This window comes from Anoplophora glabripennis, unplaced genomic scaffold, assembly GCF_000390285.2.
Source record: "Anoplophora glabripennis isolate ALB-LARVAE unplaced genomic scaffold, Agla_2.0 scaffold750, whole genome shotgun sequence".
In the NCBI taxonomy this organism is placed as follows: domain Eukaryota; kingdom Metazoa; phylum Arthropoda; class Insecta; order Coleoptera; family Cerambycidae; genus Anoplophora; species Anoplophora glabripennis.
In genome coordinates, this window is record NW_019418573.1 from 58,561 (window position 1) to 85,651 (window position 27,091).

Consider the following 27,091-nt stretch of genomic DNA (forward strand, 5'->3'; position numbering starts at 1 on the left):
CTGAAAATTGCTGGCTTATGAGATACACAGAAAGGATTTCTAACCTAAGCGTCATCATCAATATAGGTTTATCAGTTTTTTTTGCAGAACACCTGCTAACATCCCACGGAACACTGGTGTTCCGCGAAAAAAAAATTGGGAAACCTTGGTGTAGAGAACGCATAAACGTGATGCAACAAAAAATTGAAACAGCTGCTGAGCGTGTGCAAAATATGTAAGATGCCTAAAAGACTGTGTGATTTGTATAAACACATATTGCCTATCAAATCAAGTGTATCATCTTTGTGCACTCAAATTACTGACCAATACTAAATTTGTAGTGTATAAAGAGTTGATTTAACGTAAAAGTGCAATTCTTACTAAATAAATTTTTTGTCGTAGTACGAGACCGAAGCGGTTGTCGAATTTTCAAACATGTTATAATTCAAGAAACTTTTTAAAAGTCATTCACGGGGCACAAGTCCCGACAAAAACCAATAACTATAAAAAAGAGATCGCAGATGATCTACCGACACACATCGGAAGTGGAGTACAAAATTTCACTGATGTTTTGAAATTTTCCCAAAGTTCCTCTACGAAGCTCCGATTGCGGCCAAACACCATCAGTCGTAGCAGACGATGCTAACAGAACACGCCATCTACTATTTTTAACTCAGTTCCGAATTTTCTGAAAACATATTACGGAAAGTCATACCGTTTTACTTTTTGAAGAAGAGTCGCTTTCAAACGTCAAGAAATCATTCAACATGACAGACTGGTGGGACATCCCGTATTTTACCGCAATTTATACATTTTTAAAAACTATGCAGCAGAAAATGTAGTATATTTACATGTAAACAGTTGTATCGGCCTAGATTGAAAATTTGCGGCGTCTGACGAACAACATGGTGATAAAGTTTCCTAAACCCGGTGAATTCATTTTGAGAGGTACGTGTTTTTTTTAAATAATTTTGTAATGAGGCCCATTAAGAATCAGGATTCCCCTCAAATGTCAATTTATTTGTAACATAATACTGTATATTAATTTTTTCATACAAATTTAAAAGTTTTAAATTTATACATTCTATTTTCGTTTAAAAATCTAGGAGGCGTTGGAAGTGCCTTATGAGAAAAAAAAATTGTCAGTTTTAGGCCCGTAAGCAGACTATATTATTTAGGTACCTACCTACGTATCAGCAGTGTCAGTCTTAGAGCAGTAGTATATGCTCTAAGGTGTCAGTAATTGGATAATTTTTCAAGGCCTCCTTTATTTTTAAACTGAATGAAAAACATAATAAATTTTATTAACAAAATATTCGACAAAAGTGCAATTTTCACATTAAACATCTAGCTAGAATATCTAGCTTTGTTTAATTTGTTGAACTACATACTACATTGTATTTTTAATCGCCTAAACTATTTACCAGAACTCTCAAAATTTCGCTTGAAGTAATTGTATATATTTCTTTTGTTTGTAAAAGAAGTGGCAATTTGGTATTTCGATGAAAACGAAAAACCTTTTCCTACGACATACTCATCGTCGCAACAAATGCGCTGAATTAAATAATGCGAAGTTCAATACGTAGCATATAAGAAAAAGAAAAGTTACATGTCGCTTATTCTCCACCGTGGCAAATGCGAATTCCCTACAAAAAAAATACGCCAATAATCTCCGAGTTAAACTGTCCACTTCGTTCCGTTTTCGATTAAAAAAGAATAACTTTTTGTAGATAACCTGAAAACGAAAAAAGATAAGTCAAATTTCTCTTCTCGGCAAGCTGTTCATCATGAATTTGTACAATTTTACCCTAATATCACCGGATTTGTATCTATTAAAACAACCGAGATCCCAATAAGGGTGCGGCTCGAAAAACTGGCAACCCATAAAAAATTTACAGCAGTGTCCTCATTCTTAATGAACCAGAATGGGGTATTTTTCAACATTTTAATTAAATCCAAAGATGAACCCATTTCTTCTTTTTTCTTTTGACCATATTTGAGCCATAAAAAATTAAATATGCGTTGTGACTAACTGAAAATTTCAAGTGTTGCTCCAAATGTAATTTTTGCGTGCGTCAGCATCACTGATTTTGCATTTTTAAGAGCAATTTATTTAGAATCTGTTGTGAAAAACTGATGCTGCAAATTAGAAATAACGTATAAGACGATAATTATAAGAACTTTTGCCTAATATTAATATATAATTCCTAATAATTTTTCAATTTTCTACTTCTTTATAACCTATTTCAATTAAATAATAATACAAACTGTCAATCAATAACAATGTTATCATGACATTACCTGTCACTGTCACGGCCTACCATATAACATTGTCCATGAGTAATTAGGCCTCTCACGACCTAATTAATGACACGCACTTTGGACCATATCAATGTCCGATATGTCAAAATATATTACAACTATATCTGTTAATTATTATGTAATTGGAAAAAAGGCAGAAGTGCCTGAAAGAGGTCTAATGTCTAACAATCACAAGATATCTTATTTTCTTAATAAGAGATATTCTTTTCTTTTTTTAAAAGTATCTCGCTTATTGTTAGAGATGGGTCCAACAAACCCTATATGACTATGCTCGACAGAGAACGTTCTATCCAAATATGTTAAAATATACAGGGTGTTCCATTTAAATTAACAAAGTTAACATCCGCGGCCATTTTGTTTGTTTTTCAGATATCATTTTCGAAAAATTCATAGAAAATCGTGCAACTTTTGTATTTTACATTTTTTATAACTTAAAACAAAAAAGTTAAAGGGGGGGTCACTTATATCACTGAAGACTCAAGGTCAGTGATCGCTAACGGTTGTACCACCACATCAACATGCCAAATTTTAGTGATTTTCCTACTTTTTTCAAATGACGTCATATTCGCAAAATAAAATTTCAAATTAAAATAAGGAAAAAATATCGATTTAATTTATTTAATTCCAAATCACCAAAAATATTTAAAAAATGTATTTTTAAGAAATAGGCATTTTCATTTTCTCTGTAGTTGAAGGAAAGTAACCCCACTGAAAAATTTGTCAAAGGCAAGTTTGTAATTAAAACTGATCATTATTCAAAAGAAAATTATTTCCAGATGACCACATGGCATCGATGAGGAAATTTTTGAAATTGCACGACTTTGATGGCAAGACAAAGTATTTCTGGATCGGCGTCATAAGCTTAGAAATTCTTCTTCTCGTTAGTAGAGTTACGGTTATATTCCAATGTCTAGATAGACCGAGAAGGGTTGTTGATTTGAGCGCTACAATTCCTATAACGATAACGGTGAATACAATTTTTTTTATTAAATAACTCATATAGCATGTGATCTATGGATATCCGGTTTTTGTTATTTTTGGGTGAGTTGTTTTGGATATTCATAGGATAATCTGTTTTGATACACAAGATGTTTCTGAAATAAGTGCGTTTAAGAAGTCATTCATTGAAGTCCATCTGAAATCGCCAAACGGTTAAATTATGAATGTACAGAATATTCAGAGCAACCAGTATTAGGATGTGCATAGATATAGAACGAATATGTGCTATTTGGGAATCGACTTTATCTGGTAGAAATGATTACCGCTTTTTTCTGATTAAAACTGTTCTTGCAGGCTTTGTTGAAGGCGATTTACCTTTACTTCGATAAAAATCGAGTGAAGTACTTATACAATACGATCGAGTCAGAATTTTGGGATTTTCGAATTTGCGGGCCAGAAGTACAGAAACAAGCGATTACTAGATACAAATACAGCAGTCTAGTCTTATGGAGTGTCGTAACAAATGTGATTATTTGTTATTTACTTCTCCAGATTTTTCCGATGACACCAATGCAATCGGAGAGCGATAGGTTGTTGCCCAAGGTCGTCTGGAGTCCTATCGATTTAAATCCTAGCCCCTTACATGAAATTGCGTTTGTCATTATACTCCTAAATGGACTACTGACTGCCTTGACCAATATAATCTACGACTATTTCTATGTGTACTGCGCGCAGCATCTTGTTGTACAGCTTATGATACTCCAAGACCTGTTGAGAAATATAACAGAGGACGTTATGGTTGATTTGTCAGACGTGGAGAAATTCAATTCGGAAGATTTCCAAGACACTGTTATGGATAGGATGAAGATTTGCGCGGAGAATCACTCCAAACTGTTAAAGTAAGTTTGCAAAAAAGTAGGTACATTGAAAATGTCAGTAGCAAAATGGAAAACATGTAATTTCTGTAGTTATAAAAATAAATTAAGAAATTTAAAAAACATCGTTCCAGTTTAAAAAAAAAACAAAAAAATCGATTTTTCGAAACGTCAACTATCATATGTAGAACAACTATAATAATGTGTATTTTTACAAGCTTTTATTTAACTTCACATGTTTGTTTGTTTGTTTGTTTGTTTGTTTGTTTGTTTGTTTGTTTGTTTGTTTGTTTGTTTGTTTGTTTGTTTGTTTGTTTGTTTGTTTGTTTAGTACATGTACACATTCAGATTGACCCTGTAGGTATGTCTAATATCTATTCATTTCTTCCTGAAATTTTAATATAGCTACGTAATTTTTTCAGGTATGGTGAAAATCTCGGACGTTTCTGTTCACTAGTTCTGGTTCCACAACTAGCCCTAACTTACGCTGGACTGGTGGTTAGTGGATTCATATTAGCTACGGTATGTCTTTCATGACGATATTTGTGTAAAAATAGTAAAGACACTAATCTAAAATTATATCTATCTTAAAAAAAATGATACCAACGATCCATCAAATTACAGACTTATATCGATCATCCCCTGTTGTGCAAAAAAAATTTACGAAATAATATTGAAAAAACAACTTCTCGTATATTTAGAAAATAGTAACCTCTTCAGTCCTAATCAGTTCAATTTCAGAAGTAATATGTCAACTACACTTGCAAAAGACATGTTGATATCATTTATAAACGGTGGATTTTATGATCATAGACAATAATACGTGGTTCATAACAATGACAAATCCAATATTTTAAATTTGAATTTTGGAGTACCTAAGGTTCTGTTCTGGGGCCGCTGTTATTTCTATTATATATAAGGGACGTTTCGCGTCAAACGGAACTAAGCTGTGCCCAAAATTCACGTTGTGATCGAATAAGAGCTTAAAACATTCGTTAGGAATGCTCCTTTCGAAAGGCGTGTGGCTCCTTCGAAAAATTCAAAAAGGCGACCTACTATGGCGGCTAGAAGTCAGCAGAAAAATCATATATTAGAAAAGAACATTTGTAAAAATCTTACATCAATATCAATTTAATCAGATATAGTACTAAAATATATGTATTTGATGCGTTTTTAAAGTAACTATAGTTTTTTTGCGTATTTCGAATTGGCAGATTCAATATGGCGCCTATAACACCCCAAAGCCACTAAAATACAGAAAAGATCGCTCAGCAATTAAATTTACCCCAAAAAGCCTTGGGGCCTTATTGGATTATGAATAATATTCTAAAGTCAATTAATAGAATCTCAAGATGGTGGATCCAAAATAGCGCACGTAGGGGTAAAACTTCGCAGATATTATTATGAAATCGATACTAACGATCCCATAATCATTCATTTTAACTTAACAAGGCTCACTGGGGGATTCTTTAAACTCGTTGTGTTAATTTCCCGGGTCAGATTGTCGAATCTCAAAATGACGGATCCAATATGGCGCCTATAACAGGCATGAATTGCTAAAGTTTGCAGGAAGTACTTATGATTAACTTACAACTAAATTTACGTCCACGAGTTTCATATGTCAGCTGGACATTTCCGGTATCCCGTAACCTTTGAACTGCCTTGTGCACTGTTCTACTGACAGGTTGTCAGTACGGTAACGGACCGCATACAAACCACAAGTCTCATTTAAGTTGTACCGACATTCTCCGTACATTAACACCATATCTGCTAGTTCTTGATCAGAAAACATTTGCTTGATTGTGGAAGTCACGTGGAACGTCAGCCAATTAGAGAAGCTCTTCACGCATGTAGCGAGTCTGAAGCATTCTGACCGTGCACGTGCACAAGATGCACAGGGTCGGCTTACATTTATGGTTAATTTTCTTATATTAATTTTCTCGAAAATGAAGGATTTAAACCATCAGTTGCTGAATAAAAGTTAATCATTTTCGTGCCCCTTATCACCCCTTTCAAGGAACCCACTTATTTCAGAAACACTCTGTATTATATTGGATATATATATATACCAAAAAAATTATATATTGGGGATGTCGTCAATTGATGGTTGAAAGAAAACTCTTATTTAACTTAAACCAAGCTTTCGATAATTATTTATTATCTTTTTCAAGATTACTGGTTCAGTTGACAGAGTTACATCTTAAAACTTAATGGATAGTATAAAATTTTTATTTTTATTTTCATTGTTCTGAATAGCTGTCTAGTCTCGACTGAATAAAATTTTAAACCGTGAATTTTGCATTTCAGGACGGGAGCAGCTTTTACCAAGATGTAATGTATTTCAGTCTTTTTTTGAATACCTTGGTCGAGCTGTCTATTTTCGCGATACCCTCTAGCCACATGAACACGCAGGTAAGAATTGCTTGCCTCCAATTATGAAAATGATCCATGTAATTTTTTTCAGAGCTTATTGATGCTAGATGCCATTTATGATTCTAAATGGTATCTCTTTAATTCCCGTATGAAAAGAGCCTGTACGTTTATGATGATGAATGGACAGGAAGGGATCTCAGTCAAAGCAGGAGGAATCACTAAAATAGACAACTCTCTGTTGGTAGACGTGAGTATTTTGCCGCTAAATCATCAATCTATTCTCCTGTTCTCGATAGATCCGAATTTAATTAAGTATAGATGCTACGACGGGCAAAAACATTCGTACGGGAAAAAAAATCAGTTTTTGTTTTAATTTTACCGTGCTGGTATCTGGGTTGTTGTTCAGTGTGGTGGTTTGTCTTCGTGCTGTAGTTTCCAGTAGAAACTTTTTCAGTTTTCGCAATACGAAACTGGGAAACGTTCAATTTGAAAGTAAAGCGAAATTTAAAATCGTTCGTGACTTGGAATACTCTTGTTTGATAAAAACCCTATGGACTTTTGAAGACTTAGATCTGTTTCTACATCAACAGCAAATTTTGCAGAAATTGGGAGAAGACTCTGAACTAGTGTTTTTCAAAGTAGAGTAGGTACCTATTCAAAGTTGATTACGGCATTTGTAGCTGGTCACCTTCTTGTTAAAAGAAACCCTTGGAAACAGCTATAAACACTTGATCTACCATACTGTGGTAACATTTTGTAGATAGCAACATTCATCCTTTTCACGGATGGGGCACGATATACAGAAGATCAAATTTTCATTACGGGTACGTGAAGCTAGATGTCAACAACGATTTTGTTTAAATATTTGGATTGGCACTCTTGGAGATAAGTTAATAGGACCAGTTGCACTGCCTAATCAATTAAATGGTCATGCATGTCTACGTTTTTTAAGAGAGGTGTTGCCGTCATTACCTGAAGACGTGGCACTGAATTTCAGGCATGGTTTGTGGTTCATATACGATGGTGTGCATCCGAATTTCTCTGGAGTTCTTTATTTGGGACTGTCTTAAAAGTTTGGTGCATGCAACTGAGAATTTTCAAGTTCTACAAAAGTGAACAGAAGGAGGCTTCAACAAAATTAGAGCTCAACATGGAATATTGAATATTTGTCATGTAATTAATTTTTAAGATGTGAGCTTGCATTGGCATGCAAGGAAGACAGTTTAAACACCCCTTCTCTAAGAATGTAGTTTTCATAATTCATGAAATCATAGTGTAAACAATCTTCTCTATTCCATTTACCATGCGTTTTTTGTTTTAATCGCGCTGTATGAATTGAATTCATAGGAATTTTTGTTTCATTTCAATAACTACAATATTTAAATCTACCAACAATCCATGTTGTCGTATGGATACACTGTAAAAAAATCACTCAGTTGCACTCAATTTTACTCAATAATGTATCAATTTCTGTCCACACTCGATTAAGTGAAATTTTCACTCTATTAGTATGAGTACAACTGAGTGAAACTATTGCGTCAGAGATGAGTGAGTTTTACTCAAATCCAAGTTACTGCCAACTGACAATTGAGTGACTTTTGACTCTATTCTGAGTATATAAAACCAATTTAGAGCTGACTTTAATGATATAAATTTACCGATTATTAAGTAATTTTTTAATCAGACTTGATTTATATTCTCTTTAAATTTTTAATTTAAATATCATTGAATTAAAGTCATAAACTACTAAGCTGCCACAGATCTGTTTTAGAAGCAATATTTTAGCTCTCGATTAATAGAATTGGTTAACTGATCGAACGAATAGATTACCATAACCTATATTGTACGTTACAGATGGGAATAGACAAAGACAACGCACGACAATCATAGATTGGGGTGAGGTCACTCAATAATGAGGACATTTACTTCGATTTAGGTAGAAGAGTACCAAATACGAGTTTACTGGATAATTTATTTAACGGGTATATTTGAGTGAAAATACTCAGTTTTAGTAAAATTATCAAAATGCCCAATATTGAGTGAAAATGTACTCAATAATTTCACTCAATAGTTTCACTCCGTACTTTTATTGCTTTCACTCGGACCGATTTTTTTACAGTGCACCATCAAGGGTTTGAAAATCACATTTTGCAAGTTTCTCATCGAAAAAAGATGGGAGTACCTTTTCTATATATATAATTTACCATGATCTGATCCCCTGAACATCCGCCCCTGATATATCTTTTTTATGTATTTACCCCATAACTGTTCTGCCAAGTCGAACACAATTTTTCTAGGGCCAGAAATCCATGATACCGGCCCTGACTTTTATTATTATTCTTCGACATTTAAAACAGGTGAAAAACCTTGATATTTTTTATAAAGGTACTATTTCAATTTATTTTTCGTGTTAATAATATTATGGCAATTACTCTAGTAGAGTTCTTTTTAATTTTCAGATGATGCAGAAGGTATTTTCAGCAATTACATTGATGACAGCTCTAATAGATGCAAATCAAACAAAATAATACGAACTGATGGTTCTGAGGTTCGAATTCAGTAATTGCACATATTCACCAGTTTGTATTAATTAATTAATATATATTTTATTCATTCTTAACACGTTCTACCAGTTGTATTGTTAAAAGACACATTTAAAAAGTTATATGCACAAATTTGCACATAATTAAAGAAAGAAAGTCTTATTTGTAGTTGTTTATACCCTTGTCCCAATGTCTAAATTACTAAGCTACTTAAATCCAAATCCATAATGATGTTTGGTATATTGAGGTAAAAATTGAAATAATTTACTGAAATAAATTAATAAGTCATACTGAACTGAACAATTTTGAATCAGTTTTAGTCCAGTCCAGTTCTATCTAATATCATCAGAAACAACATTATACTTAATTAATTATGATCATATTTCCTCTTTTTAAAAATGTAGTCTTACGGTCGATAAAAGTTATTTTACAAACAACAAAATAGTCTATCTAACAAGAGGTTAGAATCAGAATATTCGTTTAAAAGTGGATATCGATTAATTAAAATTGACTATTTTTGGGAAACAAAATCAATTCTTTAATGTCAAATAATTTAAGAAAACAACGAGAATACAATATGCGTGTTTAGTGAACATCTCCAATTTTTGGGAAGTTAATTTGTTTGCATATACAGGGTGTTTACTAAAGAATGGGACATACTTTAAGCACATATTACAACCATATGCGACAGTGAAAGAGAGGGAAATACTTTGTAGGACAAAGAAGGAGATGCATCCCAGTTAAAAACCCCGGGATGCTAAGACGAAATCCATGTAAGAAAAGAACACTTCGGTCATCTTCGGCCGCTTTGCATCACTATTCGTGTATTGTCGAATAGGAGATCTTTCCGTGTTACTTTCCACAGCAACACCGCAATTGCAAATGTGAATGTGCGTTATTATTTACTTGATTTGATTTTTTTGTTTGTTGTTTATTTACGTGTGTTTAGTTTAAAGTGAGTGTAGGAACGTTTATTTGTGAAATAAACATGAACTGTTCCTATCATAAGTGTAAAACATGCCTATCGGGCATGTAAAAAGGAAAACAAAGACATTCATTTTTTTAGATTTCCGCTGGACGAACATCTGTAAGTATTTTTAAGAAGTAATTAGTACAAACATACATAATTATTCTATTATTTACTGTTAGTTTTGTAATAATAGTTTTTCCTAATACCTAATCAGTTATCAAATATTTATAACCTTATTCATGGAAACTTAACCTGAATAGAGAATAGTCACATACGTTTCTGTCGAACTACCTTTGAAATAATTTAATGTAAATATTTTATTTACCTACATGGTTTAATTTATTATTTAAAAGTTTATATATATATCTTATTAAATTTAAAATAACCATGTGGCGCACTTATCTGAAAATAATAAATCTTATGAATTAATAATCATGTTTTTTATATGTAACATACATCCAGTAACAGTTATATATTTCCTCTGAGAATATTATATATTTTAACATAAAACTGGCTTAGTGTATGAATATTCATTGATATAGGAATAGTCGAAGTGAATTTTGATTTATTTGGATCAAATTATATTTTAATTTTTTTAAATATTATTTAATATAGAGTATTTTGTATTATAATATGTATTTATTTTATTATTATACTGTAATACAATATTTTATTATTATATACTGTTATTAGTAGGCTACCATTATAAATAAGAAACAAAAAATGTAAATAAATGCTGAAAATCACACGTGTTTTTTAATTCTTATATGTATATATATATACGACATGTACTTTTGTAATGTTAACAAAAAAATGTAAACAAATTTAATTATAATTACACTCATTATTTTTGAAAAAAAAATCATATTTTCATTTGACAATAAACCAAGAAATTTTTTGTAAATATAAGTAATTTAAATTAAAAATGATTTAATATTTCATACATTACATTTTTCCAAATTATTTTGAAATTATTTAAATTGAATTACTTTCTCCATAATTTTATCAAAACTTAACGATCTATAAGTAAGGAATCAGTTGCCTATGTATTTTCCTCAATACTGAATCATTTTATCTCACTTGGCAACGCCGTGCATCCCAGTTAAAGGTCCAAGGTCATCGCGGCGAAATTGACCACATCAAAGAGCTGTCGCATATGGTTGTAATATGTGCTTTAAGGCTAGCTTCTTTGGATTAAAATAAGGTGATTTAAAATAAATTTGTTGTTGCCTTAAGAAGTTATAGACCCGAGAAAGAAGTTTGTTAATTTCACTTTTTTACAAAAATTTATTTATTATTTGGATAATTTTACTCAAATTTTGGTAAATTAAGTTTTCTTGTGTTCTAAACACGATTTTAAAGGATCGATATTTTTGAAAAATAATTAGTAAATTAAAAACAGCTTTGCTTTAAAAAAGGTATCCTTGTTGCATATTGCTGAAATGCACCGTTTTAGAGAAAATTACGTTTAAAATAGGTGCATAATAAGTTTGAAAATAATACCTACAAAAATTACAATATTTTCATTAAATTTAGTAAGCAGTTCAACAAAAGCCTTTGTTGTCATAGGAAATAAACGCAAAATTTGTAATTTATAACAATAATAACATAATGTCGTAACGTTAAATTTCTACTAATACATAACAGTAGCTGCATCTGCTGATAATAAGGTAGCTGTGAATGTGACGCATAGATGACATTAAAATTTTAAACAGTTTGCGGTAAAAGGAGTATACAGTTTGAACCGTGCGAGATTATTACTAAATAATCTCGCACGTACCCACGTATAAATCTTTAAAGAATAGATATATTATTAGAAAATAATTTTCTTATCGAAATTATATATTACTAATGATGTTGAAAAAATTATGGATTAAGTTTATTGATACCGAGATACGTATCATCTTTCTCCGCAGTTTTACTGACCAAAACTTTCAAAGTCAAAAATACTCTGAAGGAGATAATATATGATTCGAAACGTAAGAGTTGTTGTCAGGAAGTGATTCACAAGTCGTTGACAACAACGTGTGAATCAAATTGCAAAGGACATGCCGTATTTTACCGCAGTCTATGCATTTTTTAAAAACTGCAACACTTGACGCAGTACAGAATATCTACTTAAACACTTATTTATATCATTTCAAATGTGAGTCTTGTGTATATTTATTGAAATATCTTTCGACAAGTGAAGAACAACATGGTGCAGTTTCCCGAAGCTGGTGAATTCCATTTAAGAGGTACGTAGTACGAAGGGCTTTTTAAAATAATTACAAAATAAAATTCCAGTGTAATTAAGATTGATTCTATTTTTAAAGGACTTTCAGCTTTTGTATCGTCTATGCAAATTTATTTATTTTTGGTGCACACTGTATGCCATTGAATGTCTACACATTTTTGAAGTCAGAATTTCAAAATTTCAGGACCGTACTGACAAATTTTTGATGAACGTTCATCCTGTATATTTTTTCTAATATTTAATATAGCGTACTGAATCAATGCAATTTTTCAATATTTTGTTGAAGATATTTTATTTCTTCTGTATTATTTTCGATGTGATCAGTTAGAGGAAAAATATTCTGACACTTCTGTATCAATAGTACCTACCACTACTTCCTCATTACATTTGTACTAAATATTATAATGTGAGTTTGAAATTAGAGGAATTTTAAGATATATTTACTTCTATATTGTGAAGAATAAGACAAAGTATCAATACCCATTCCTCTGGTTTCTTAAAAATAAGAAAAATATGTGTCAGCGCGATTTAATAATTTTCAATAATTATTTATTTGTTGAGATTTTGCTGATTGAATAATGAGGGGTAATGAGAACAGAGACACCTAGTCATTCAACCTGAATTTATGGAAAAATATTGTGCAAAACCGTACTTATCTTATCAACTTCGACGTCACCTGTTACATAGGTGTTGTATAACAATGAAAAAGTAATATTAACGGTCGGTAGAAGGAAGTACAAAAAATAAGCACTTAGGTAGGAAATTCTGGAAGGAAGCCTAAACAGTTGAAGATAGGCAGTGGAAGTGGGAACAGTGTGCAGATAGGTAGCAAGACGATCGGCGGGCAGTGTGACAAAGTAGTGTAAAATTAAGTGGTTAACCAGTATTAGTTAGCAGGTAATATTCTTGAAGTACTTTGTTAATTGTTCTATGTAACCTTATGATTATGATGATTATAGATGTTTCATGATAATAATTCTTTGTATATTTAGCTTTCATTGTTTTATGCTCAGGGGCGTATATTTTCCTAACGTAAGATTGTTACTATTGTTATTAACGATTGCCCAATATTTATTACATGTTAAAATATATATGTGCATATATATATATTATCGTATATATATAACGATTTCTTTGTTTCACATCTAACTTGTTTTTGTTATGATTACGTTGTTCGAAAAACATAGATGTTTCATGATAATAATTCTGTGTATGTTTAGCCTTCATTGCTTTATGCTCAGGGGCGTATATTTTTCTAACGTAAAATTGTTACAATTATTATTAACGATTGTTCATGATTTATTACATGTTCAAATATGTATATATTGTCGTGTCTGCCCAGATATTGCAAAACAAACTTCTTTGTTTCACATTTAATTTGTTTTATCATGATTACGCTTATCTTTGATTTCTTGTGCTCACTTTATGTCATACGCATATAAGGGCCTTGTTGAATTCACTTACATTTTCGCCCGTGAGGAACGAATCTGAAAAAAAGAATAATTAAATACAAAAAAAGAATTTCTAACAGATCTTCCGAATCTCAACTATAGCTGGATTGCTTCCCGTATGGGACTCCAATACCTTCTAACACCAAACCTCTTCAGTTTTACTTGGAAGTGTGTATGTTAGACTTGAGTGAGATGACATTTAGTGAGACAGTAAATAAGTTCAGTCTTAATTTTCATTAGCAAAGGTTCTTAATGTATGCCTTTGGTTGGCGGTTGTTTTGTATTTGTATTTGGTTGGTAAGAGCAACGATCGTGGGTTTCTCTGCCATGCTCTTTCCCCACAGGAGCTCTTGGTGAGCCTGGCACTCTCATTCTATGTTAAATGGTTGTTAATGTTTTTGTTGTTCTTTCTATTTGTCACATGTTTAATTTGAATTGTATGTAAATAAAGGTTAGGTGTATTTACTCTGCTTTTGTTTTATATAATTAAACCATACATCCCCTCTACAAAGTTAGTAGCCAGTGCCTTCCGGTCAATAAAAAAATAGATACATACAACGTAGGGATTCCTTATGACGATCACATACATATTTTTGGCCACAACTACGTTTACTTATTTTTTGTCGAACCTAGGGTTATTATACTACAATATACTGGGCAAATTCCCCCTCGTTGTGACAAGTGTTTTCTCATTAGGTTGCAGAATTTTTCGAGAAAAGTGTGATAAAAAAAAATAAAGTGAATGGTTTTTATTACTGATTCACGTACATCCAATTTGGTATATAAAATAGTAGAGAAATATACCTGACAATTTTTGTTTTAAGGGCTACAAAAGAATAGAAATTTTTCAGCATGATCCTGTTTTTTTTGCAATTCTGACTTCAAAATACTGTTGGGTTTTAATTCTCACAAGCTAGGCCAAAATAAGTGTTCGTCAGAATTCAAGATCCTCGATATCCACAAATTTTGACCAAATTTTTAAATATTAGACGAGCTCAATTGCAATGCTAAGTCGCTTAGTTATCGAAATAAAAAAACTGGCGTAGAACCAGGTCGGACATGGTAGGTTTTATTAAGCATGTGATTGGGCATATGGAATGGTATTTTACGACATTTTTTGTTGGTCGGGATCTTTTTAATTTCGAAAAAATAAAAAAAAAATATTTTTATGAGAATATGTTTTCTAAGGTCTCCACCGTTATATCTCAAAAAATTATTGTACTATCAGAGTATTTTTTTTTAAATTAAAGTAGATACAATAGCGCTTTTAACAGTACTAATGGAATTTATAAACCTCGCTTTTTCATTTCGCTAAAAATCAGGAAAACTTTATATTTAAATTTTGTGTAATACAATTTTCACCAATCGATAAACTTTTTTATTTATGATTTTTTTTATATACATGCAGCGAAGAAAATGAAGCCCAAACACTACATAAATTTTTGAAATAATTAGTTTTTTCCTAAAGCTTATAGTTTGGCAACAAGCGATTATTTCATCGCGCGCTAAACTGATGCATGGGGCGTCCAACGTAATGTGTAATCTACATAGTGTACGGCTTGCGGGATTTGGGGTAGGTACGTGCGTAATAGGCAGTGTGTAATAATCATCAGAACATATTAGTTTTTAAGACAATGGAGCGCATTATTTGTAAGAAAACTGTGCGGGATCATGACAAATCTGTAGTACAAAGACCTAAAATTCAAGATTTGTTGTCAAAAAGAAACAATATTTTAAATGGCGAAATTAAAATAGAATACCACCAATCGATACACTTTTTTATAGTCGCGGTGAACATTTCACGAGATGTCTCTGTAAATTACAGGAATTTGCAGTGATGGTGTGTCATGACAGATTTCTTAAGAATTCGTTAAGACACGAATTTTACATTGTACAATATTTTTCGAAGCTGTAGTGATTTAATCGAAATTTGAGTTATTAAATGTTTAAAAGTAGGTTTATTTTACTGAAACGTGTATTTTTTATAAGGAACAGTCAATTATTTATAATAATTAGTCTATGTCCAATAACTATATCAATGGTGTTCTGAATAACTGTAATTTTGGCTCGGTGTGATTTAAAATAGATGTTTTTTTTGACTAGGTAACCTATAAGCATTATACTTTGGGCACCTAAAAATTATTTAAAATTATTTAATTACTTGTTTGAACAGATATCAAACCTTTCTTCTTTTTGGTTCCACTATTATTGCAAATAAGACACGTTTTTCTAATATCAAAAGTATGCGATTTTATCGGAGTTCCAGAACAATTTGAGGGACCGGCGGCACTGTCTGATTGCAAAATACAGCTAGGATCAATGTTTTGAAAACTAGTATATGCTTTACGACAGTCTAAATGGTATTTTATTTTAACTTCGCCATTTAAAATATCGTTTTTTTTTGACAGAATTTCTTTTGCGCGAATTGTTTTGTCTTTTTTCAGCACTAGATATTAGTGACAACAAACCTTGAATTCTAGGTTTTTGTATTACAGATTTGTCATCATCCCTTACAGTTTTCTTACAAATAATGCACTCCATTGTCTTAAAAAACTTAATTATTCTGATTATTATTACACACCACACGTACCTATTCCAAATCCCGCCATACACTATGTAGATAATGTAGATTACACATTACGTTGGACTCACCCACATCATTGTCGCGCGCTATGAAACAATCGCTGTTGCCAAGCTTAATATATAACTAATTATTTCAAAAATTTATGCAGTGTTTGGGCTTCATTTTCTTCGCTGCATGTATATAAAAAAATCATAAATAAAAAAGTTTATCGATTGTTGAAAATTGTATTACACAAAATTTAAATTTCAAGTTTTCCTAATTTTTAGCGAAATGAAAAAGCGAGTTTTATAAAATCTATTTGTACTGTTAAAGCGCTATTGTGTCTGCTTTAATTTAAAAAAAAATTACTCTTATGGTACAATTATTTCTTGAGATATAACGGTGGAGACCTTAAAAAACATGTTCTCATAAAAATAATTTTTTTTTTAATTTTTCGAAATTAAAAAGATCCCGACCAACAAAATATGTCGTAAAATACGATTTCATATGTCCAATCACATGCTTAATAAAACCTACCATGTCTGACCTGGTTCTACGTCAAAAAAAAAAAAAAACGACACAATAGACTCTTCAAATCGCTGCACTATATGTATTCTAATATTTTTGTATAATTATCACATCAGAATATTTTTAGATGACCCCATGATAATGCTGAAGAAAATCTTGAAGATGCACGGTTTTGATGGCAAGAAAAAGTATTTTTGGACCGTCGCTACGATTATAAAAATTGTCCTTCTTTTTGATAGGATTGCGTTTGTAATATTATGCTTGGATAGACCGAGGAGGGTTGCTGAATTGACTGCTTCTCTTCCTGTAGCAATGACGGTATATATGAAGTCTTTTTTAATTGTTTAGAATGTTAACTATCTTGAACCCTAAAATACCCTAGTCTAATATTTTAGTTTACTGTTAAGCAACAATCAGAAAGCAGTTTGAGAAAGTAACGTTTCCGACCTACCCCGGGAAAGTAACTTTCTTGTACGCGTTTTTTTATCTATATTTTAGACAGTAAGTAAGTTCACATTAAAAATCCATTATTATTGTAAATAGAACATTTATTTGAACATATTACACATATTGAACGTTTATTATAACTATTTGTTTATGTTTATTTATGTATACTAAGAATCTTCGCTGAAGAAGAAAGTCCTGAGTGAATTTAAACTACTTAGAACTTGGTTTATTTTAAGGATCTTCTCTGCAGCACAGAAAGTTCTGAGCGGATTGGCTGCCAGATCTAAAATCTAGACCTCGAGCGGTGCGCTTGACAAAAATTTTCAACAAGGTTTCCAATTGAGAAAATTTGTTTATTTTGAATAATTGGTTTACTATATATATAATTCAATGAGGATACAAGTTTATGAGCGACTACAGGCTCTGGCTAATGATTTGCAAAAGTCAACGTTCGATCACACTCTATGGTGGCTTCGCCGTAATTCTGTAGGTATCTTCGCATTAGGGTCGCGCATTTAGCCTGGATTTTCCGGCTCAAGGAGTGGACTTGATCTCATTGGTACCTGGACTTGTCGTTCTGTGCCGTGGTGATTCTTTATGTTGCCCTGCTCAGATCGAATTTCCATGAATTTGGTAAACTTTTTATCTCCCGAAATTTTAAACTAAGGCGACTTTTCTGCACATCCCGCTCGTCGTCAGCGGTCGCTCTGTCACTAGTATCGGTTTCAGTCGGTGTCGTCTGTTGCGTCTTTGGTGACTGGGAGCTGTTGGCAGCTTCGTAGAGGTTTCTGATGGAAATTTTCGAAATTTAGTTGAAAATTTATATTTCTGGTAGCGTATTTGCCCTCATAGGATTGGTGGGCTTGAGGCTTTTAAGTGTTACATTTCTATTACAAATAATCACTCAGACTTCCTTCTCTCTTCTTTATTATCTTTTAAAAGTACAAAACTATAATTTTAACAGTTCAATAATTTTTTATATGTCACTTCTTCTTTTAGTTATTTTCAACTACTTCCTAGCAACATCTATCTTCTTTTTTCTATACATATTAGATACAACAATAGTAAATATGAAAATATCAATATTGTTCTCAACATTAAGCATCAGCAACTACTTTTGCTGGGGTTGTCATCTCATAGATGGAATGTGGACAGCTTTGTAGCTCAGACTGGAAAGTGAAATGAAAACCGAAATTTCTCGAGACTGGAATACGACAATAGACAGCAGTCTAACCTAGAATTAATTTAAGACAAACGGAAATGATTTAATACTAACTATTGTCTCTCAGTATGTTAATTGTTATTTTTTCTTCTACAACATTATTACTATACACATTTCTGTCTGTGGTAAAAATATGTAGATTCCCGGCCTTTTTTTTCATAATAAGCAAAAGCAATACAGACTTGTTGAGATAGAATTCCGAGAAAAAAATAAGCCAATAAAGTTCTGTCATCAGAACTACTGTAACAATTTATCGCGGCAGGGGCAGTTTTTACTAACAGATATGTACTGTCAATGGAACAATGGACCTTTTTCTGATATGTCAAAAACATTTTTTTCTGACTCTAACCTTTCTTGTAGGGGGTGTTAAAGATGATTTACCTTTACGTCGACAAAAATCGCGTGAACTATCTATACGACACTATAACGTCAGAATTTTGGGACTATCGAATTTACGGGCCAAAATTAGAGAAAGAAGCAATGACCATATTTAAATACACCAATCGCATCTTGTGGACTTACTGTGCAAATTCGGTTTTCTGTTTAACACTCTTTCTGATTTTCCCAGTGGCGGAAATGCCATCGGAGAACGACAGGATATTGCCCAACGTAGTCTGGAGCCCCGTCGATTTAAATCCTAGCCCGTTATATGAAATCGTCTTTACAGTTTTACTCGTAAATGGAATAATGACTTACTTGGGCAACGTGGCATACGATTTTTTCTATTCGTATTGCGTGCAACACCTCATCGTTCAATTTGTAATACTCAAGGAGTTGTTGAGAAATATAACAGATGGTATTATGGACGACTCGTCAGATGTTGAGAAATTCAACTCGAAATATTTCCAAGACACTGTTATGGAGAGGCTGAAGATATGCGCAGAGCACCATTCCAGACTGTTAAAGTAAGTACAAAAGATTAGTTGTAAACTGGAAACGTGTGGAGTAGAACTATAATCGAGTATTAAAAAAGGTATGGATGTTTTATTTTAAGATTCTCATGTCTTTTTGCAGGTATGGTAAAAATATAGAAAGCTTTTGTTCGTTAGTTTTAGTTCCACAGTTAGTCTTGACTTATGCTGCATTGGTGGTCAACGGATTCATGTTAAGTACAGTACGTTGATTATATTTTATCAATTTTTCACCTAATAAATTGTAGGTATAAGAAATTGTCACAATTCACTATATGGTACAACTTTTCAGTATGTTCCAAAACTGATGAATCATGAATGTAAACCTACCAATTTTTAGGATAAAAATTTACCAAAATACGAGGCATATCCACAAAGCAAAAAGAAAGGTACATCAAACACTATTTTTCGATGTAGTTGCCTTCAACCTCAATGCACTTTGGGAGCCAAGGGAAGAGCTTTCTGATACCTACGTCAAAAAAATCAAATGAGGAGAATCCGTTTAGGCCCCAAAACACAGTTGCTATGATTTTTTTCGACGTAATAGTGATTTGAATTTTTTCACTGATGTTGAATACGGATGTCGCCACTGTCTGAGGGGTGTAGTGGGATATACACGTTTCGTCGCCAGTCAAAATACAGTCAAGGAATTATTCACCTAGCGGGATCCGTAATAGCGGCATTCATTTCAACACGCCACTACAACAACAGTTGTCAACTGACTGAAACAAATGAGAGCGCGTTGTGCACCGAACACCGTGGCCTTGATTACAGTGTTGCCAACTTTGTCGACAACAAGAACCACATAGCATCACAGTCTCAGTACTCTTACTTTGTGGATATGCCTCGTAATATATAGCAATATCATAATCATATAGATCAAGGTTTGTAATATTATCTGCCGAATCAGTGAAACTTTAAAAAGGAAGGAATTCTGTAATTGTTAACGTCATTGCCATGACAACCAGACAATCGTTTATTATGATGACTCCACTAGTTACTTTCTGGAAACAAATTTCAGGCAATAATACCAATGCTGTGATTTAACAGGCAATACAAAATTTCTAGTCAACTACCTAGATCCTAGATATTTACAATTAATTTATAATATTAATATGAATAGATTCATTCACAGTGCATGTTGCTTATTACAAAATATATTTATCTGATTTATATCGAAGTTAGATTACACGGAGGAAACGATATCCCGTTCTCAATGATATACCTACCTTTTAAGTCAATGTTACCTACAATTACGCGCACATGGTTGTAATTATTGTAAATATAGGTTTAGAATTGGAAATTAATCATTTCATTGAATCAAATAAATAATGTTAAAAAGTTTTTAGCCGTTAAGGGCAATGCCCTACCGCAGTAGCTTCCTTAAATTTGTGTTTCAGGACAGAAGCGATATCTCCAAAACTATAGCTCTGTTCAACCTTTCATTCACCACCTTCATACAGTTGGTACAGTTCGCAATACCCTCTAGTCAACTGAATGCGCAGGTAACAACTTTACAGCCACAAAAATGCAATGTTTTATGTTAAAATACAACCGCGTAACCTTTTTCAGAGCATATCGGTGCTAGACGCCCTGTATGGCTCCAAGTGGTATCTCTTCAATGCCCGTTTGAAGAAAGCTTGTACGTTCATGATGATGAATGGACAAGAAGGCATAGTTGTCAAAGCAGGAGGAACCACTAGAATAGACAATCCTCTACTGGTAGATGTAAGTACTTCGACGTTTGTCCAAAGTGAAAATGACAATTTCACTAGCGTTTGAGTGACACCCAAACAAGTTAGATAGAGCTTTGGGTCAGGGTGGCATGGTGGTAGTCTCAGAATAGTATGATCGGGTCAAACGGATTCGGATTCACCGGCCCCAAAAACGTATAGATATAGTCTTATCTTTCGCACCTTTATTTCTTTTTGTGGGCTGTTAGTCATCAGTTGATCATTGTTTTGCAACACCGGAATCCTATGGTGTGCAAAAACTTATGCAACTTTCCCTGTCACCAGCAAATCTCAATCTTCAAGAAATTTTCTGTGGATATTTAGAAGTGCTGGTATAGTTTTTTCTTAAATATACCAATTTTGAACGGTCCTTCGTAGCAATACATTATAGAAGTAATCCTAATTCTCTTTTGCTGTTTTTATATTTGTTATGCCGAGTATGAAACGAGGTTCCACCATTTTGCAATATTTTTTTCTTGCTTCACAAGGGCATTCATATTTTTGTCAATCATAGGTATTTTACTCAAAATTTAAATTTAGGCACCAATATACACAGTATTATTAAAATCACAAGTGTTAAAAAAATATCCTTACTGTATTGTGTATTGTGGCTACGGTCTCGACTTCTAATATTATTATTTTACGTTTGAAACAAGTGAACAACAATCTTATTATCACTATTATTTAAAATATTTCGAAATGTTATTTAACAATATCAGCGGAATTAAATTGATATTATAAACTATATTTCCAATTGTTGACTATTTCAAGAGAATTCTTTTTTATGTTTCAGATGTTGCAAAAAGTATTTTCAGCAGTTACACTATTAAGGGCTTTAATAGGTGTGGATGGAAATACAGCAAAATAGCTACGAGTATTAGAATATCGATTTCAAATTCAATAATGCTCATATTCACTTTTTACTTTCTTGATAATAATTATTATTCATGTTCTTTTGTAACTTTAAGCATTTGTTTTTATAAAAAGAATTTAATCAATATCTAAGAAGTGATAAGCAATCTTTCCAATTCTATATCACTACAGGTAATCACAAGAAAGACGACTAATAGAATATGTAAAAATATACAGGGTAGCCCATCGAACACGTACCGCAAGGCATTACAGGGTAGTAAAGAACTTTTCGGCAAAATCCAAAAACAGGTCAAATTTGTTTCTGAGGGGGACAACTTTTGGCTCAAAAAGCATACCAAAATCTTCAACCCCCTAAGTGGGGGTGCTATCCCCTAAATTTTTTCAAATGGGAATGGGGGTCAAGTGGGGGGTCATTAGAAAGGGCTTTTAATTCTCTATACATCGATTCTTACTTTTTGAAAATCGATTCATTATTTTAGAAAATATGCAGCTTTGAAAATACGAACAATATTTTTGACGAGAAATGCGAAAATCGATTTAATTTTACTTCAAAACTTACGGTATTAGTCAAGTAAATGCTGAAAATGTTGTCCGCCAACTTGCATACAATGATACAGGTTGTCTTCAAACCGTTGTCGAACATTCTGGAGCACTTGCGGTGTTACTTCGCGACATACATTAATGATTCGTCCTCGCAGATCTTCCAAGGTATCAGGTGGAGTGCTGTAAACTTTGCTTTTAATGTGCCCCCAGAGAAAGAAATCTAAAGGATTTAAGTCGGGTGACCGAGGGGGCCACTCAATTGCACCTCTTCGTCCTATCCAGCGTCCTGGAAACGTCTCATTTAGGTAATTGCGCACATTGAGCGAGTAATGTGGAGGAGCTCCGTCTTGCTGGAAAATCAGTTCGTGTTCATTGTAAGCAGGGTCGTCCTCTATGATATTTGTTAGAGCTGGGTCGATGACATTTTGTAGTAAATCCAAGTACATATCGCCTGTCAAATTTCCAGGAAGGAAAAAAGGACCTACAATGGAATTTCCAAAAATACCTGCCCATACATTCAACTTCTGGGGGTGTTGGGAGTGTGTCTCATGGAAAATCCTTGGATTGGTATCAGCCCAGTAACGACAATTATGGCGATTCACTAAACCATTCAAGAAGAACGTACACTCGTCCGAAAAACACACATTAAAGAGGAAATTATCGTTTATCGCTCGTTCAGTCATTATTTCGCAAAATTGCAAACGACGATCAAAATCGTCTTCATTTAGCTCTTGCACTAGCCGAATCTTATAAGGATGGAATTTGTATTTTTTTAATATTCGTTGGACACTTGTACGACTCACTCCTGTCGCAGTAGCCAATTGCATTGTACTCAGCGTACTATCCATTGCCACTTGCCCCAATACCGCTATTTCCGTAGGTTCATTTAGTACCGGATTTTCAACCTGCCTCTTTTTGTTATGAACGGAGCCAGTTTCGCGAAATTTGGCCACCAATTCGCGAACAATTTTTCCAGACGCATGTTTCTCAGGATGCCGTTGGTTGAACAGTTCGGCGACCCGATTTCCGCATTCATTGTTTTTGAAAAAAAGCTCAATAATTTCTACTCTTTCTGGAATTGAGTACACCATAATTAATCAATTTAAAAGACTCGGCAGTATTGGTACTCTTCAACTACAAGTCACAAGACAGTTATCTAGCAACTTCTTGTGGCCTATCTAAATACGAAACAAAAAGCGGACAATTTTTTGCTCACCAAAATCAGGCTAAAGAATTCGCAAATCAGAAAAAAAAAAAGAATTCTTTTGAAGGAATTTACCAAGCTAATACCGTAAGTTTTGAAGTAAAATTAAATCGATTTTCGCATTTCTCGTCAAAAATATTGTTCGTATTTTCAAAGCTGCATATTTTCTAAAATAATGGATCGATTTTCAAAAAGTAAGAATCGATGTATAGAGAATTAAAAGCCCTTTCTAATGACCCCCCACTTGACCCCCATTCCCATTTAAAAAAATTTGGGGGATGGCACCCCAAACTTTACCTGTTTATGGATTTTGCCGAAAAGTTCATTACTACCCTGTAATGCCTTGCGGTACGTTTTCGATGGTGTACCCTGTATATGTAGTTATATACTTTATTAAAAATCTTTATAACTTATCCCACAAAAATCAAATATATTTAAAAAAAATTAATGTATTACAATATTGTTTTAAAATAACTTTTTACATATTTTAATAGAAAAAATAGAAAACATAGAAGAGAATGTTGTACATATAATCCTGCACAATTTTTTAACTTATTTTTTATTTAACCTTGGCTGCCAAGGGCGCAAACTTCAAGGGTGCGCAAATGTATAACTTAATTGATACTTTAAAGTTATTGTATTGTTTATCTTCCTCCAAAATAAGTTTTGGGGGCGCAAAATTCAAATCTTGCCATGGGCGCTCATTACCTAGCTACAATACTGACTTTAAATCACAGAATGCAAAAAAGTTGTGCGTAGAATTGAATTCTATTTTCAGTTGTCAGTGTTTGTCTAAGGCAAGTGTATAATAAAAGTTGATAAAGATTTTTAATCAAAAATTCAATCAGAACATAACAAGAAAGTAGGTATGTAATACAACAATTTGCACATGAATATAGACAGAAAAAGCTTACATGTACTTGTTTTGTCCCTTTTTCCAATACTTAAAATATTAAGCAACGCAAAATGCAAATACGGTTCAATTAAGCTAATACGAGTAGACTTTGTATACAGATATTCCAGTAAAATATGAACAAGGACATTTTCAGACACGAACTTTAATTCAATCTGAAAATTATAGAAAATGCACCATACTATTTCTGCCTGTTTCTAGGAATCCTTTAGTACATTCTGTTGATGAACAATTTTAACTTTTTTTAATCAATTTTTATTTTTGATGTTCTTGTCAAATGTTTGACAAAGCCTATTTATGAAGAAATGGTTCAAAGTGCAACATTAATATCATGTCCACGTATATATATTTGGTAATATTTTTACAAGAGTTGTGGTAATATACAGGGTGTTAATGAACTTATGTCAAAAATTGAATTGGGTGAAAAAGGAGCAAAAACTGAGTTAACTAACGTCACAATCTTGTATCGGAAGTGAAAGGTCATAGAGAAAAAAGCAATCGCGTCGAGGTCGCGACGGTGGCCCAGGACGACCACTAAGAATCTTAAATGTTGAGGAGATGATTTTAGATCTCGTTGAAGAATATCCGCATCGTTGCACCCGAAATATCGCATAGCAAGTAAATATTTCGCATCCTGTTGTGTGGCGGACATTTACGAGAAGCTCATTGTCAGTTGTACCCATTTCACATTCAACGTGTTCAAGCGCTTACTCCTTAGGATTTTCCACTAAGTCGAGGTTTTTGCGAATGGTTACTTCAGGAACATGCAAGAAATCCTCAATTTACAGCGCAAATACTTGTTTCAGATGAAGCATGTTTCAGTCGAAATGGTATACGTAACGTCCACAAAACCTATCGAAAATCCACACGAAACACTTCGCGGTGCCTTTCAGCAACAGTTTTCAGTGAACATGTGGGCCGGTATCGTTAATGACACCTTAATAGGACCTTTTGAATTGCCTAGGCCCTTAGACGGTGCCTTCTATCTAGATTTTTTGCAAAATTGCTTGCCGGAGTTATTGGAAGACATGACATTAAATGTTCGGCAAAATATGTGGTTACTGTAGGACGGAGCCCCTGCTCACTTTTTTCGGAGAGTACACGACTTTCTAAACATTACTTTTCCCGATCGCTGGATAGGCCGCGACAGCCTAGTTAAATGGCCCTCCGGCCCTCAGACCTCACCCCTTTAGACTTCTTTTTGTGGGGATATGTGAAAAGTGTTGTGTATTCCATGAAAGTTCGTGGCAATGTTGCAACGCGTGCGAGCAAATTGGATACGTCGCGCTGAAGCTTGTGTGCAAGCAAATGGTGGGTACATCAAACGTTTTCTATGAAAGTGAGCAGTTCTCAAAAGGTGGCTCCTTGCAATGTTGAGGCAAATCAGATTTTAAAATTACATTTTACTCAACACAAATCCGTGTATTTACCTCATTTTGACATAACGGACATGTGGCAAAAATATTTGACATAAGTTCATTAACACCCTGTATATACTCGAAAGTGTGACAAAAAAAAATTAAGCGCCTGTGCTGAACCATGTGGGGCGGTTTCAGCATCACAATTTCGCAGGTAATATGAGGCTTTGCTCTATATTTTGCATTTGGAAATCTTCTATAAAACAAGGTACCTATATTGCACGCAATATTCAGTTTCAGCTAAAATGTACGAAGAAAAAGCCGAAATAATATTTCCAGAGGAAAATGAACATCTTCTGAAAGGTAAATGTTTATATGTTTTCTCAGTGTGATATATTTTTTGATTAGGCAAAATTAAATTTATGAAATCAACACCTCGACTGATCCTTTTGGCACAAGGTATTACTTATAAAAAAAATCATTTCAGTGTTGCAGGAATACCCAGTTAAATGAAAGGAGATGTTTGGAGAAGTTACTTATTACTACGCTTAAAAATAAACAGTTTTAGCTGTTATTGTAACGTATTTTATTCTATAGGTTTTGATTTTGAACTTCCTTCATTTTTCAACTTTTTTATTTATTTTGACGGCACTCATGCTGAGGACCTATGTATATTATTTTAGAGGAACTCTTCTGGAAAATAAACCTGCTACTCAAGTTCAGAAGATTTGATGATGGCAGAAAATATATCTGGTTCTCTGCTATCGTTTTAAAAGCTATCATCGCCGTCAGTGTAACGATATTCGCCTATAAAGTGAAGAATGAACCTGATAAACTGGCGGCTTGTGTGGCAACTTGCCCAGCAATTCTTATGGTAAGGAATTCCCACGTTCAAATTTCGAAAAATAAAATGAAATAACGGATCTCACACAAGAATTAACATTTCAGTGAGCGTTCTTCTAAAAGCACGCCTAGATATTCTGACAGATCACTCATGTAAGGACGTTCTCTCTATAGGGTGCTTCAACAATGTTTATGCTAATGATTTTTAAAAGAAAAAATTATAAAATTTCTATGTCTATGATTTTTTTACTTCATTAATAAATAG

General features: G+C 33.2%; 2 protein-coding genes across 2 annotated transcripts; both read left to right on the plus strand.

Moving 5' to 3' along the window:
• The first annotated feature begins 721 nt into the window (after window positions 1-721).
• Window positions 722-9,066, plus strand: LOC108914447 (putative odorant receptor 71a). Its single transcript, XM_023456742.1, has 7 exons — window positions 722-927; window positions 3,078-3,268; window positions 3,595-4,139; window positions 4,538-4,637; window positions 6,423-6,527; window positions 6,580-6,735; window positions 8,948-9,066. The coding sequence occupies exons 1-7, from the start codon at window positions 885-887 to the stop codon at window positions 9,014-9,016; spliced, it is 1,209 nt and encodes a 402-aa protein (XP_023312510.1). The 5' UTR covers window positions 722-884; the 3' UTR covers window positions 9,017-9,066.
• Window positions 9,067-12,198: 3,132 nt separating this feature from the next.
• LOC108914448 (putative odorant receptor 71a) lies at window positions 12,199-21,960 on the plus strand. The gene is made up of 6 exons (XM_018720273.2): window positions 12,199-12,238; window positions 19,017-19,353; window positions 19,463-19,562; window positions 20,760-20,864; window positions 20,932-21,087; window positions 21,886-21,960. The coding sequence occupies exons 1-6, from the start codon at window positions 12,199-12,201 to the stop codon at window positions 21,958-21,960; spliced, it is 813 nt and encodes a 270-aa protein (XP_018575789.2).
• The last annotated feature ends 5,131 nt before the right edge of the window (window positions 21,961-27,091 follow it).